The sequence below is a fragment of the Zootoca vivipara genome, chromosome 6 (genome assembly GCF_963506605.1).
Source record: "Zootoca vivipara chromosome 6, rZooViv1.1, whole genome shotgun sequence".
Classification (NCBI taxonomy): Eukaryota; Metazoa; Chordata; class Lepidosauria; order Squamata; family Lacertidae; genus Zootoca; species Zootoca vivipara.
The window spans coordinates 33,507,111-33,523,271 of NC_083281.1; the positions used below are offsets into that span (position 1 = coordinate 33,507,111).

The following is a 16,161-nucleotide window of genomic DNA, read 5'->3' on the forward strand; positions in this document are numbered from 1 at the left end:
AATTTAGGAAGCTGCTGCATTCCGAATCAGGCCATTGGTTCATCCCATCTCGCTCTGTATTGTCTGCCCTGACTGGCAGTGGCTCTCCAGGGTTTTAGATAAGGAACATTCCCAGCCCTGCCTGGAGATGCCAGAGATTAAACCTGGGACCTTCTGCACACAAAGCAGGCCCTCTACCGCTACATTATGGCTCTTCCCACATTCAGAGCATCATCACAGCTGGACTCATACCACAGCAATTTTAGGGAGGGTTGCCAGATGAAAGAGCATCGTTCAAAGGTACCCTGCCAATTCCATATTCACGGAGGCCCTTAAGCAAGGGCCTCCTTCCCCACTCCTCCTTGCCACAGCCAGTCCTGCCCATCATTCGTTTGCCCTCTTCTTCTGGGGTCTAATGTGATTGGCCACCCAGAGGCAAAGGCTAAGGCGGAACAGAGACGGCTGCTTGTTCTCTGTGCGCCTGTTGCTGCGCATTCCACCACCAAGGAGAGATGTGCAGGCAGAAGTATCTGTAGGGAGGAACAGCAGAGCAAGAGAGCGCTAAGGTTAGCAGTTGGGTCCCTTGCTGGGGCACAGGCCTTGGCAGGTGCCTGACAATGTCAACTCCTGAGCCCTATCACAAAAGCTTTCAACAAACATCGCCTACGCACATTTATCATTGCATTCTTAACAACTAGGAAATTGCCTTTAAAATCAGCAGCAGCAAAACTCCAGTTCTTAGAATGCCAGATTAAGATTCTGCTTCCCATAGGAAATCCTGCGTGGTGTGGTGGTGCGATCATAAAATTGCTTGGATGCAAAAATATATTGGGCACTTTTCATTTTGGAGATAGAAGGGGGGAAGCACATAACACACACACACACACCAAAAAAACAGAACCTGGGTGGTGTTATTAAGGGTGCTGAGAAAACTACAGTTCTCAGGATTCTTGGAGGTGTGCATGCTCTAAATGCATGGTGTGTACACAGCGTCAGTTTATTTGGTCTGGGGTTGTGTATTTCTCAAATAGCTGCTAGCCACATGCATTCTGGTTATATGTACTGCACAATTGCATGCTCACATTGGAAGCATTATTATGATTATGATTATGATTATTGCATTCTAAGAATTCCAGTTTGATTTATGGTGGTTGGCGTTCTTTTCTTCCATGGCAATTGACTGATACTGTTCATAGTATTAGTCTGATAATATCTCACCGGCAAAAGCCTTCAGGCTGGATTTCAGCCAGGAAGACTAATGTCTTCTACTGGCCTTGGGCGGAAGGCAGCGATAGATAAAAATCAAGCTGACACATAATCCCTAAAGGAAGAAGTCCAGCCACGATCAGTTGAGTCCCCCCACCCCCACATTGCTTGTCAGCAAGATGTTTCTAAGACACCAGAGGAGAGTTTCCCAAAATGCCACTCAACGGCATTGATTTGCAGTGGAATGCATAAATTTCCTCCATTGACAACTTTATTGTTAGATGGCATGTCCGTCTGAGATGGCAAAGCGGGAAATGGTTGTAGCTGTGATAGAGCACCTGCTTTGCATCCAGAAGGTCCCAGGTTCCCTCCCTGACAACTCCAGGAATATCTGCCGGTCAGGCAATACTGAGCTAGATGGGCCAGTGGTCTGACTCGGTATAAGACCATGTCTGCCTGCCTGTCATATTTCATTACTGATGGCTGTCCTGCATCTGCAAAACTCTATGGGTCTGCCCCATTGCTTCCCTCTCTGTGATCTTTTCACTTCTCACTAAATGTGTTGGAGCTTCTGTGTGCCGTGCTTGCTGCCTCTGGGTCTTCTCCTCCAGTGTGGTGTAGTGGTTAAGAGCGGTAGACGACCTGATTGTGGATGGAGGATTTGACCTGGCATGTGTGACAGAGACCTGGTTGGAGGAAGCCGATGGGCCCGTTCTTGGCGCTGCTTGCCCACCAGGTTTCTCTTATGCACAGCAACCCAGGCCATCTGGGCGGGGAGGGGGGGTTGCAGTGATTTTTAGGAAGTCATTAGTTTGCACCAGGCGTCCTATTGGGAAGACCCAGTTCTCTGAGTGCATGTTCTGGAAGTTGGGCAATAGAGGCAGTACAGGATTCCTTTTGGTGTACCGACCTCCCCGCTGCACCAAGGATTCCCTGCCCGAGCTGCTTCAGGTCGTGTCGGATGTGCTCCTGGAGACACCTAGCTTGGTTGTCTTAGGGGATTTTAACATCCATGCCGACACGACCTTACAAGGAGCCGCTCGGGACTTCGTGGAAAGCATGGCCACCATGGGGCTGTCCCTGAATAAGTCTGGCCCAACTCATAGCCGCGGACATGCCTTGGACTTGGTGTTTACCTCTATGGATGTTGGTGATCTGACATTAAGTAAAAGCGAAACAAAAGAAGTGCCATGGTCAGATCACTTTCTGGTGCAACTGGACTTCTCCGCAACCCTTTCCCTCTGCAGGGAGGTGGGACCGATTCGGATGGTCCGCCCCCGCTACTTAATGGATCCAATTGGCTTCCAAAGAGTGGTAGGGGATGTTTTATCCCATGTCGATGGCCTTTCAGCTGATTCCCTGGTGGCCCGCTGGAATGCGGAGTTAACCAGCGCTATTGACTGTCTGGCTCCGAAGCGCCCTCTCAGATTGCATGGAGCCCGGACAGCCCCGTGGTTTTCCCCGGCGCTGAGGGCAATGAAACAGTCGTTGAGACGGCTAGAGCGCCGGTGGCGGAAAACTCATTTTGAATCAGACCGGACACGGGCTAGAGCTCAACTTCGAGCCTACCAAGTGGCAATGGCGATGGCGAAGAGGACCTTCTTCACCGTCTCCATCGCATCTGCAGAAAACAGCAGCAGGAGACTCTTCCAGGTGGTTCGCAATTTAGCGGAACCACCTGCTCCATCCGGGCCCAGTACGGGCCACATGATCTCCTGCAATGATTTTGCAAAGTTTTTTGCAGATAAAGTCGCTCAGATTCGGGAAGAGGTAGACTCCACCGTGGGAGCAGGGCCGGGGCGGGGGAGTGCTAGAGTCCTGTCTAGTCAAGTTTTGTGGGATCAATTTCAATCTGTTACCTCCGAGGATGTGGACAGGCTGCTTGGACGAATGAAACCAACCACCTGTCTCCTTGATCCTTGCCCATCCTGGCTTATAAAAGCTAGCCAGGAAGGGCTGGGCGATGGGCTTCGCGGGTTGGTAAATGCTTCTCTCCATGAGGGAGCCTTCCCAGACCCGCTGAAAGAGGCGGTTATTAAACCGCTTCTTAAAAAACCATCTTTAGATCCGGCCAATATGGCCAACTATCGCCCAGTCTCAAATCTTCCATTCTTGGGCAAGGTGATTGAGCGAGTGGTTGCGGAACAACTCCAGGCACGCCTGGAAGAAGCGGACCATTTGGATCCCTTTCAGTCAGGATTCAGGCCTCATCATGGGACTGAAACTGCCTTGGTCGCACTGGTCGATGATCTCCGGCGGGCTAGGGACAAAGGTAAGAGCTGTTTCCTTGTTCTGCTGGATCTCTCAGCGGCTTTTGACACCATCGACCATAACATCCTTCTGGACCGTCTAGAGGGCTTGGGAGCTGGGGGCACTGTCATGCAGTGGTTCCGCTCCTTCCTCCTGGGCCGTGTTCAGAAAGTGGTGGTGGGGGATGAGTGTTCAGACCCCTGGGCGCTCACTTGTGGGGTGCCTCAGGGTTCTGTCCTCTCCCCCATGCTTTTTAACATCTATATGCAGCCACTGGGAGAGATCATCAGGGGGTTTGGGCTGGGTGTCCATCAGTATGCTGATGATACCCAGCTCTACCTCTCTTTTAAATCAGAACCAGTGAAGGCGGTGAAGGTCCTGTGTGAGTGCTTGGAGGCGGTTGGAGGATGGATGGCGGCTAACAGATTGAGATTGAATCCTGACAAGACAGAAGTACTGTTTGTGGGGGACAGGAGGCGGGCGGGTGTGGAGGACTCCCTGGTCCTGAATGGGGTAACTGTGCCCCTGAAAGACCAGGTGCGCAGCCTGGGAGTCATTTTAGACTCACAGCTGTCCATGGAGGCACAGGTCAACTCCGTGTCCAGGGCAGCTGTTTATCAGCTCCATCTGGTACGCAGGCTGAGTCCCTACCTGCCCACTGACTGTCTCTCCAGAGTGGTGCATGCTCTAGTTATCTCTCGCTTGGACTACTGCAATGCGCTCTACGTGGGGCTACCTTTGAAGGTGACCCGGAAACTACAACTAATCCAGAATGCGGCAGCTAGACTGGTGACTGGGAGCGGCCGCCGAGATCACATAACACCGGTCCTAAAAGACCTACATTGGCTCCCAGTACGTTTCCGAGCACAATTCAAAGTGTTGGTGTTGACCTTTAAAGCCCTAAACGGCCTCGGTCCGGTATACCTGAAGGAGCGTCTCCACCCCCATCGTTCTGCCCGGACACTGAGGTCCAGCTCCGAGGGCCTTCTGGCGGTTCCCTCATTACGAGAAGCCAAGTTACAGGGAACCAGGCAGAGGGCCTTCTCGGTAGTGGCACCCACCCTGTGGAATGCCCTCCCACTAGAGGTCAAAGAGAACAATTACCAGACCTTTAGAAGGCATCTCAAGGCAGCCCTGTTTAGGGAAGCTTTTAATATTTGATGGATTTCTGTATTTTAGAATTTCTGTTTTTTTTGGAAGCCGCCCAGAGTGGCTGGGGGAACCCGGCCAGATGGGCGGGGTATAAATAATAAATTATTATTATTATTATTATTATAGACTCGTAATCTGGGGAACCGGGTTCGCGTCTCCGCTCCTCCACATGCAGCTGCTGGGTGACCCTGGGCTAGTCACACTTCGCTGAAGTCTCTCAGCCCCACCCACCTCACAGGGTGTCTGTTGTGGGAGAGGAGGGGGAGGAGATTGTTAGCCGCTTTGAGACTCCTTCGGGTAGTGATAAAGCGGGATATCTAATCCAAACTACTACTACTACTACTACTCTTCTTCTTCTTCTTCTTCTTCTTCTTCTTCTTCTTCTTCTTCTTCTTCTTCTTCTTCTTCTTCTTCTTCTTCTTCTTCTCTCCCTCACTCAAGCCTGTTGCTTGTTCAGCATCCAACCATTCTGCCCCCAACTTCATCCTCTGACCTGTCTTCCGTGTCCCATCACCACTGCCCTGGCTCTGATCCTTCCCCCTCTGAGGCTTCCCTGAGGGGGAGAGGGTCCTCCGACTAGAGCCTCCCACTACCCCTCATCCTCCACCCAGTGGAGACACCAGCACCCAATCCAACTTCTTGCTTCCCCCATCACAAAGGGGGTTTGGACCTCTCCCTTATTTGGTGCTGTCTTGGTTGTGTTTGTTAGCTGTGTGAGCCGCCCTGACAACATTTACAAGTAGGGGTGGCACAGTCATGTTAAGATTAGATTTAAACGCGAATGCTAAAAGACCAGAAGCTGAGCATTTGGAAGGAACAAGTCCCTTCTGGTTTTATTATGAGATTCAACAATAACACACACACCCCAAACCCGTCTGCCTGCCTGCCCCCCTATTTCTCTCTTGCAGGCAAAACAATCAGAATGTTGTGGGCTTTGTTATGCAATGCTTGTAACATCGTTGGAGAGAACTGTAAAACTTCAAGCGATTATTGTTAATCAGGAAATTTCCAGGCGATCAGTTCCCCATGGTTACCAAAGAGATTTCTGAAAGCAAACCTGGCAGACAATAAAACAATTGATCATAATTATTTAGTCAAGGGGAATTAGATTAAAAAGAAGAGACAAGGAGAGTGGAAATCTGTGGCTGGTGCTGCAGCTGCAAAGATAGAGGGGAAATGATTTCTTTTTTGCCAAAGGAAAGGGGGGGCGAGGGAAGGGGAGATAACTCTTGAAGCAATTTTGATGCTTCTTCCTTGTGAATTCTCACACAATAGCCTTTACTCTCCCCTAAACATAAAATCCTATAAAAGGATTGGTCTTTCTTGTACAGATAGCTATTGGAGTGCTATTGGATGCGGGTGGCGCTGTAGTCTAAACAACTGAGCCTCTTGGGCTTGCTGATCAGAAGGTTGGTGGTTTGAATCCCTGTGATGGGGTGAGCTCCCATTGCTCTATCCCAGCTCCTGCCAACCTAGCAGTTCAAAAGCATGCCAGTGCAAGTAGATAAATAGGTACCACTGTGGTGGGAAGGTAAATGGTGTTTCAATGCGCTCTGGTTTCCATCACGGTGTTCTGTTGCACCAGAAGCGGTTTAGTAATGCTGGCCACATGACCCGGAAAGCTGACTGTGGACAAATGCTGGCTCTCTTGGCCTGAAAGCGAGATGAGCGCTGCAAACCCATAGTCGCCTTTGACTGGACTTTACCATTCAGGGGTCCTTTACCTTTTTACCTTTCTTGGAGCTGAAGTAGCTTTTGTGTAGGGGAAGGATGGGGAACCTCAGGTTCAGGGGTCAGATGCAGCCCCCCCCCAAGCCTCTCTACCTGGCTTTTGGGACTCTCCTCAGGTCACACACCCTCCCCAGCCACATCCCTCACTGGCCCTGTTTCTCACCCTCCTTGAATGTTTTTGCCGGGCTGGAATAAGTCTTTGAACTCTGCTAGTGCCTCTCGTTTGCCTGCGTGGAGAGGGCTGTGTGAGTGTGGACAGAAACCACACACACACACACACCGTACATTGCTGCTGCTTTGGCCTCTGTTCTTGCACACCACTGGCATGTGGGCCTCACCAACAGTCACCTCTTCAACAGCAACAGCATGCACAGAGGCCCTTGTTTGTGTAGTTGTGCAAAAACTGAGAGTCGGGGCTCTCCAAGGACACAAAAGGTGCTTTCCGTTAGGGGCAATTGTAGCAATGCATAGAAAGGGGCTGCAAGCAGATGGCCCTTTCTTCCATTCCCCTGACATTTCCTTCCCCGTTAATTTCTGTGTTTTATGTTATCTTTTACATAATGGAAAAGCCACTTCTGGAAGCCTGGTGAAATCTATTGGAAGTGTAGCACTCGTTTCTGTGATCATTGTTTCCAGAGAGAGAAAGATCAGTTTGCAACCCTGTTAACGCAGAAAATTTTATTTTGCAATTCCACGTGATGAAATTTGGGGCCAGTCTCGCAACAGACAGCTCTTTCCGACCATTTGAAATGCAGCGTGGCATGGCAGTATAGCTATCCAAAAGCTACTGTTCTACAATGTAACAGGTAGTGCAGTGTAAAAGGAATGTGGTGTTTTTTGTGTTTGTTTTCTAACATGTGAATTCAGCCAAGGGACACCCTCCCCCCCCCCCTCAGCGCAACAGGTGCTCACTTGTAGGAATGAGAGGGGAATTCAGTTTTGCTGACATTTAAAGGCAAACCTACTTAGTCCTCATGTGGCAAAACAACATGAGAATTGAAAGCCAGCTCTTCCCCACCCCCGTCCCAAATTTCCACTTCTCAGAATTTTGCAAAAATTCACCTTGTCCTATGTGCAAGGATGCATATATTAGGGGAAAGTTTGTGTACAAAAACAAGCATTCGTGAACATGCATTATATCAGGGGAAATTGCTTGCCAAAAGAAAGCTGACACATTTTAATGGGGACTTTTAAATTTTATAAATCGCAAACCAATGTGGAACTGTGGAGAGCTGAATTTTATACTGGGAAAATGAGAAACTGAGATAAATCTAAACTGGCAGATTGATCTATCCTTCCTTGCATGCAGAGGGATTTTGGACTATTGGGGTCAGGACAATGAATGTGGCTATTTAATTTGGGGGGGGGGTCCTCTTGTCCTTCCTACATGCCCACTGGAAGCAGGTGAGAGTTATCTATGCAAATACTGATAAGCCTTAAGATGAATGCTTTTAGCAAAATGCAGCAAAGCTATCTGATGACTGCATGAGTGGGCTTGAATGGTGGAACAGTACTTACCGTATTTATTTTTCTGTTCTAAAGTGATTCCTGATGGTTGGTGTGCATGTGTGTCAAGATAGCCTAGTCATTTTGTCACAATGTACAGAGAGATCGATATTGTTACCACTCCCCTCTTTGTGTATATAACTGAGATACATGCTGGAACATTCTCATATGTACAGTATATCGTAAATGCTGCCTTTCCAAAAGCAACTGAATCCTGGGTTTTCTGCTTTGCTTTCCAGCCGCTCTGGTGATGATGCTTTTGAAAACCGATATCCAGGATTTAATGGGTCCTTAACAATATTCATGGGAAGAAGGAACAGGGCCAAAAAAATTTTTTTAAAAAAAATTAGACAAATGAAAGAAAAAGAATAACTGATGCAGGCTATAAATCTTTTTTTAAAAAAAAAATCCTCCAAGGTTTAATGATAATGGCAGTTTTTACAGTGAAATTGTAAAACAGACTGCCTAGGAAGCGATGTTTCTCATTGGAAGTTTCTCAAGCGGAAGCTTGAGGACCACCTTTCAAGATTGCTGTAGCAGTCGGCTTCCAGAAATAAACAGGGGGTTGGATTAGTTGACTTCTGAGTTCTCTTGCAATTCTATGCTTTACTTTGAGTAGTCCAGCTGATTTATTGGAAATGCAAAACTATCCCTTCTAACCCTCTTAAAAATGCCACCCAGATTTTGGCACATACTTGCTGGCTTTTAAGCCTTAGTGGTTCAGGCTGCTCTTAAGTGTGCATATTGGCCTTGAATAAAAGAAAGCAGTGGTTCCAATGTGACAGCAGAAACTGCTGGTCATTTGCAGTGGCAGCATCTTTGAGATGTTCAACTTTCCCCCTGCAATGATGGAGGGAAAACTGAGTCCTTTGCTTCCTTGAATAATTCAAGCATTCAAATCCATATTTAATGGATACGTTCTTGTTCACCAAGACAGTAAAATGAAGGAAATGGATCCTGGTGGTAAAAACAGAGAGAGAAGAAAATCAAAGTTCTGGTCAGATATATTCCCTCTAGGAGAGATTAATGTGGGAAGGAAGGATATGAAAGAATAAAGGCAAAAGATGAGGGAAAGAGGCAGAACAATAAGGAGGCTGTGGAGGAGAAACTATAGTCATTTCTTCACTCTCCTTCCCCATGTTTCAATAAAAATATATTGCATTTTCATTCCATCCTTCTTCCAAAGGGCTCAGTGGCCTCCCCCCCCCACACACACACACTGGATCTTTCCTGACAGCCCTGTGAATAAGTTTGGGCTAATAAACAGCAACAGTCTCCAAGTCTTCCAGATGGTTACATGGAGTAGGGTCTTCCAGCGCCAACATTTATTTATTGCATTTATTTTATTGCCTTTATATCCACCTTTTTTTTTTAACAAGGAACTCAAAGTGGTGCACACAGTTCTCCCCCTCCTCATTTTATCTCCACAACAACCCTGTGAAGTAGGTCAGGCTGAGAGGTGACTGGCCCAAGGTCACCCAGTGAGCTTCATAACCAAGTGGGGATTTGAACCCTGGTCTCCCGAGTCCTAGTCCAACACTCTAACCCCTATACCACACTGGCTCCTTATTCTAAAGGCTAGTCCAGCCTTTCCCAGCCTCGGGTGCCCAGATCACCCTCCTCTCCTGTGATTTCCAGCAACTGGTATTCAGAAGCAAACTCCCTCCGCCAGAGGGGGTACAACATAGCCTGATCACGGTGGTCCATGTATTGGTAACCTCAAGGCTGGTTTACTGCAATGTGCTCTGTGTGGGGCTGCCCTTGGGTCTGGTTTGGAGGCTCCAGCTGGTGCAGAATGCAGTGACCAGACTGCTGATGGGAGTTTCTGGCTGAGAAAATGTAGCAGTGTTGTTAGAACAGCTGCATCAGCTACCCATCTGTTACCCAGCCAAGTTCATGGTCCTTGTATTGACTTACAAAGTCCTACCAAAAGGGATTAGGAGGGGAGGGTGCATATGGAATTAATTCTTTCCCAAGTTCAGTATGAACTGACTTGGCTGACACCTCCTGAACTAATGTGCAGGCTTGAAATGCAGAGCTATCCTTGCCATTTTGCACTTCTCCAAACTTTGTGATGCAGTTCTCTGCTTTAAAAGGTAATGAGACACATATTTAAAATGTGTACTGGTTTAGCAATGCGGCATTTGTGGAAAAAAATATGGATATTCATGCATTTTTTTAATTAGACAAACCAGATTAATGCTATTGGACCAGATGTATAAATGAATGCATTTGAAACTGACAGAGACCAGAGGAAGAATGATAAATCCATCCCCAGAGGTGGGGGCCTGAATTTCACATACTATTTTGAACTAACTGTATCATTCATTGCAAGCCTCTTTCTTTTTTCACACCAGCTAAACAACGGTACAACAACAAAGCCGATAAATTTGACAGCTTGGGGGCCTTTGTTCACCCAGACCAGGAAACACTCATGCTTCCTGGGCAGAGAGCAAGCATAATTTGCAGTTGACACACTTTCCCCTTTGTCTCCTCCCTGCAGATACACCAAGATGAAAACAGCCACCAATATCTACATCTTCAACTTGGCCTTGGCAGATGCCTTGGCCACTAGCACACTGCCCTTCCAGAGTGCTAAGTACCTGATGGAGACCTGGCCTTTTGGGGAGCTGCTCTGCAAGGTTGTCCTCTCCATTGACTACTACAACATGTTTACGAGCATCTTCACCCTCACCATGATGAGCGTGGACCGGTACATAGCCGTCTGCCATCCAGTCAAGGCATTGGATTTCCGGACCCCAGCAAAAGCGAAGTTAATCAATGTTTGCATCTGGGTTCTTTCGTCTGTCATTGGGGTGCCCATCATGATCATGGCTGTTACTCGATCTCAAGGCAAGTGTCTTGTTGCCAGATTCCAGTCAATCCTCCTTTGTGTGGGCTTTGGGAGGCGCCACTTTCCTGCTCTATAAACCACAGCCAGAGATGCCCATAAGGCTGTACATAGATGTGTGTGATTTTATCAGTGAGTCTGCTGCAAAAGTTCTCTCACCACATTTTTGGACACACGTAGAACCTTCTGACTTGGACTAAGCTTAGGGAACACTGGATCTGTCCATTTTCAGTGGAAGGCATATTAGCATAGTACTGTTTCAAGCATGAGGCCACCTCCCCACACCACAATACTAATTGGCTAGTCCCTGTGTCAGTCATGAAGCAACCTTCGCAGACTTCACAGCACAGTTTTGAAAAATGTTCTACCACAAATAGCAGCTTCCTTTCTGCAATAGATAGAAAATGTCTCCCTCCCCAAAATAGTTCCTATGGGACTTTGGCAGAGGATAAAATAGCATTTGGTGGTGGTGTTTTTTAAGTTAAAGAACCTTCTCTGCACACCATATTCCCAACCTGGTTGCCTATTTAAAACCATACATCACCCATTTAACGTAAATTCAACCATCTAGTCATCAGGATGTGGATCTGAAGAACCACCAAGAGCAACAAGGGGGTGGGGAGTTAGTTCTAAAACACAGGGCACTAAATACCACCACCATGATCTTGTCTAAACTCCAGGAAAAGGAGCTATCTAAAAGCATGGTTCCAGAGACTCCAATTTCTGGAATGGGAAATGCAAGTCTCATGGGCTCATACTGTTCCACCTCAAATACACGTATTGAAAGTCCCAAATTCTTTTCCATCTCAGATTTTGATTCTGAGCCAGAGAAGATTCCCCTCCTGGATGTGGGGAGCACAATGAGTCACATGGCTGAGATGGCGAATTGGGAGTGACAGCTAGCCGGCCAGTTGGTTGGTTAGCTTGCTAGCTCTGCCACCACTTCTCCCTACCAACTTTTGCCCCACCCTGCTGCTTTCCTCCAGTCTGCATGGTAGCTGCCAACAAAGGCATGAGTGCTCAGTACCTCGTTCTGAGAAATGGGTGAGACACTGTGGACGAAGTTGCTTAGAGTTACTGTTTAACGTTTGCCTTAAGTCTTTAAAGCCTATTTGCTAGCAGTGAGCAAGCAACCAGGCCAGCAGGCAAGTTAGGTTGGAGGAAGCAGCAGGAAGATAGGTGGCGGAGGCAGTATCAGGGTCTGGCAATGATCTTGATTTTTGTGTGCTGGAGCAGAGAAAGGTAAACTTCCCTTCCTTCTTTGGCTGGCCACATCCAGAAAACCAGAAGAGGGCTGAAAGTATTTGAAAGATCATGACAGGGAGCAGTGGCGGAGCTTCATGCTCTGGCACCGGGGGGCAGACTCCTCTTCCTCTGCCAGTGACAGGGAGGCAGGCTTGGGTGGTGAGGGAGAGAGCCTGTAGGCTCATGGAGAAGAGTTTCCACTTGCATTATTGTTGTTGTTGTTGCTGCTGCTGCTGCTGCTATTAATATCAGTAGTAGTATTACTCGTATTATTAATATTACTATTAGTGTTAAAAAATGAAATCTGCTTTATTCGCTTTGTGAGTTCCAGTTAGTTGATTGAGTCATATACAAGACACTCTTGGAAATACTCCATTATGTTGGCATGAGTTAGGAGTTACAATATCAGCGAGTCCTGATATTCCTACATTTGCTTCAGTGAACAGATGGCAGTGAAAATCAGCACCTGTGCTGATGGAGCCTTGGGAAATAATGTCCAAGCTGGACACCTACCTATCTCCGTTTCTCCATCTGCTAAATGAAAGCCACCTCACTCTCTTCCTCTCCTTTTCCTGCAGGTGGCATCGTGATGTGTCTCCTGCAGTTTCCTGAACCTCAGATCTACTGGGACACAGTCACCAAGATCTGTGTCTTCATCTTTGCCTTCTTGGTTCCCATCTTGGTCATCACCATCTGCTACGGGCTCATGATTCTCCGCCTGAAGAGTGTCCGCCTCCTCTCAGGCTCCAAGGAGAAGGACCGCAACCTGCGTCGTATCACACGCATGGTGCTGGTGGTGGTAGCTGCCTTCATCATCTGTTGGACACCCATTCAAATCTTTGTCATTGTTTGGACCCTCGTGGGCATCGACAAGAAGAACCCCTACGTGATGGCCAGCCTCCACTTTTGCATTGCCCTAGGTTACACCAACAGCAGCCTCAATCCTGTCCTCTACGCTTTCTTGGATGAGAACTTCAAGAGGTGCTTCCGAGAATTCTGCCTCCCCTTCCGGTCACATATGGAGCAGAGCAGCTTCAGCCGGGCCCGGAACACCACACGAGAGCGTGTCTCGACTTGCACTCCTTCTGAAGTCCTCAATAAGTCGGCATGACTAGACATGGATAGCCACAAGAGGGGCTCCCGTGGACGCACAGTGGATGAACTGCATTCAGAAGTGACCCAGGTCACAACTACAGAATTTTAGCTGAACCGTAGGAATGGCCAGAAGGGGGAGAAAGGCGCCTGATCACAAACATTGTTGACTTTTGCACGTAGTTGCAAATGTTAAGTCCCCCCTACAACTATGAACAGAGTACCCACAGGAGAGGCATCAACTGCAAAGTGATATTTGGGTGTGAATTGCTTTGGTTCTGAAGTGAATTCTTAAGACTGAATGTCTTTTACAGGGTTGATGTTTTCTTAATCAGCCTGTGTTGGCTTTAAATAATTTTGAAAAGTTAACTGCACATATCTTTGTTATGTTGTAGACGGTTGGGCCATTGATTAACACATCAGTGTTCATTCTGTTGCTTCCTCCATTCATTATTTCCTAGGTATTTTGTAGGGATCTACGGTGGTTCTGTATACTTCCTGGATTACCAGACTGCACAGTTGAAAAGACATCTCAAGCCAGATCACTGACTCTCTAAACTTCCAAGTTGCTCTGTGGACTTGGGTGTGTTCCCCACCCCAAAAAAACCCACTGCATTTATTTTTTAATCAAAGCAAAACCAAACTGGCTAGAGAAATGATCTGTACAGTCAATTATTTTCCCAGGACACTCCATTCACATTGATGGAGGAGAAATGTTGACCTAAATATTAAAAACCGTTTGTTCTTCACATAGATAATACCACCACCACCACCAGCACCACCCCCCGCATCACCCCTTCTTCTATACAAGTCAATGGTGATACAGGTATCTCCCTCCCTGAGGGAGAAGGGGTTGTATCCCCAAAAATCCAGCAGGGAGCAAAAGTCCAACAACATAAGGTTCTTGCTGGAGTGCATTGGCAGTTTCCCCATCCTAGTATTTCCTGAAGATTCATGCTCTTTTCCCCACTCTCATTACCCCCTATGTTTACTACTGTATCCACTCCAAAATGGTAATGCTTTCCTTGCAGGGGAACTGGTTCAACTATCATTCTGAAATTTGGTGTGCTCCATCCCCTCATAAAGGCAGAATATGCCTGCAAATTGCATCACATGCTGGCAGAAAACAAAATACCTTTTCTTTCTTTTCTAAATGAAACTTTATAAGTGTTGTTCTCTCTCTCTCTCTCTCTCTCTCTCACACACACACACACACACACACACACTAAACCCTAGTTGTATCTCCTAACATTTGGCTGGCTTAATACACCCTGGAGGAACTAATGTGCCTGCAAATTTCATCCGCTCATATGAAAAGAAATATATAGATAGTCTTTTCTTTTAGATTCTTCATTTTAGTGAAGATGGGGGAGCTTCATTCTCAACAAATATCATTTTGTCTCAAATTATGAATCAAACTGGAAAGCTACAGAGTGGCTCCAAAACAGATTTGAGCTGCTGTCACAGTGGTGGTGGTGGCTACTCTAGAGTAACGACTTCTCACAGCTCTGCATTTTATCCTTTTATTGGTGCAGTCTATTTACAGTGCTAAAAGAGTGCTATATACAGGATGGCAGTACATGTTGTCAGTCTGGCGCAGAACCTCCGAATGGAGATTCCCGCGTCTTTCTCCAGCAAAGTAGCCTGGGAATACTAAATCTCCGCCCTCAGCGCTTCTTACGCAATTCCGGGGTCGCCGGGATCAGTCTTCTTCCCGCGGTTTCCCTGCTTCCCCCTTCCGTTCCCAAGCGGCGCCGTGGCTCAGCTATCCTGCCTGAGCCCGGGCTTCTGCTTCCTGATTCCCCGCTCAAAACATCCCCCTCCCCGCTCCCACTTCCGCTGGGTGAGGAGCTCGTGTTTAAGATGGGAGGGGGCTGTCTATAGCTCCTGTCCCTCACAGCTGCTTTCCAAAGCTACAGATAAAAACTGAATCTTGTGACCAGTGCACACCCTTGGTGTTTTGATGAGCCAATATCAGGCTCCACTTTAGCAGATAATGGAAGTATTGAAGTGATGGAGTACAACACGTTGTATAAGGTACTGTTTTTGTTTAATTTTGTTTTTTAGTGAATATGCCACTGGCTACCAAATTTAAATTCAATTATTCATTCAGAGGAACAGATATTTGATTTTGATTTGCAGATTTGAAGCAGTCAATTTATTCCAGCTCTTGCCAGGCAAGGAGATGGGAATGCCACAGTACTGGGAAAGGACTCTAGACCTCTGCTAGTAAGAGCTTAATCACAAAGTAATCAGTACTGCTCAGCAACAGAAATGGGAATATTGTGGTTTTTCATGCATTGCTCATCTGGTTATTACTGTTTTATCTCTCTGTGATAAGCAAAAAATGGCAAACCCATTAACTTGCTTCTCTAATATGAGCTGCCCTTCTAGCTCATGCACCCAATTGAACTCTGGATAGGGAGACAGAAATGAAAAGTTGGTAGCACCTCATGCATGGGTTACCTTTCGATCCTCCTCATAATCAACAGAAAGTTGTACCACTGCAGGGAGAGTCACTCTTTATCCTCGTTGCTCCACCGTGCCAAAGCAACACAAATCCAAGGAAGCCTGCAAGTTCAAATCAGGATTCTCCGATAGCACAAAAGCCTTCCTTGAATTGTGAAGGCTCCCTTCTCTTTTGTATTTTCCTCGCCGTTCTGACATTGGAACCCTGGGGAGCCAGCTAAAGCCTTGCTACATCCGCTCAGGAACTCCAGCAGCGAACAAAGGCACACATTGAACTGCCCCTTATTGTACATATCAATGTCCCAGGAATTCCCCAGCGTTACTCGGGTGGCAGTTCCTGTGTGAACAAGCTTTGGGACATCAGCAACTGAGGCATGTGTGTCATTTTGGTGTGTCTGGTGTTCAACCGCTTTCTGCATTGTTGTTTACTACTGCCTTACCCCCATGTGAGTCAGGTGGCCCCCTCAGCTTCCCCGGTGTGATATCTGACCTACTTAGGTCACAGTGTCTGGAGTAGGGGCGGGCATTGGTGGCAAAACACAAATCTAGACAAGGAACATTTGTATTTCAACAACAGAACTGGCTCAATAAAAAGGGGTCAATGAACTGCAAAGTATTTGCTATTTATTTTGATTTATTTTGATCTGCCGTACCTCGGGGATTTAGTGCAGCACCCCAGA

General features: G+C 47.1%; 1 protein-coding gene across 1 annotated transcript in view; it reads left to right on the forward strand.

The window, feature by feature from the left end:
* Window positions 1–13,607, forward strand: part of OPRD1 (opioid receptor delta 1) — a 157,434-nt gene extending 143,827 nt beyond the window's left edge. Inside the window, exons 3-4 of the mRNA XM_060275758.1 lie at window positions 10,328–10,677; window positions 12,499–13,607. Of these exons, the coding sequence (XP_060131741.1) occupies window positions 10,338–10,677; window positions 12,499–13,031 (873 nt within the window). The 5' untranslated portion in view covers window positions 10,328–10,337 and the 3' untranslated portion in view covers window positions 13,032–13,607. The remainder of the gene's footprint in view (window positions 1–10,327; window positions 10,678–12,498) is intronic.
* Window positions 13,608–16,161: the final 2,554 nt, after the last annotated feature.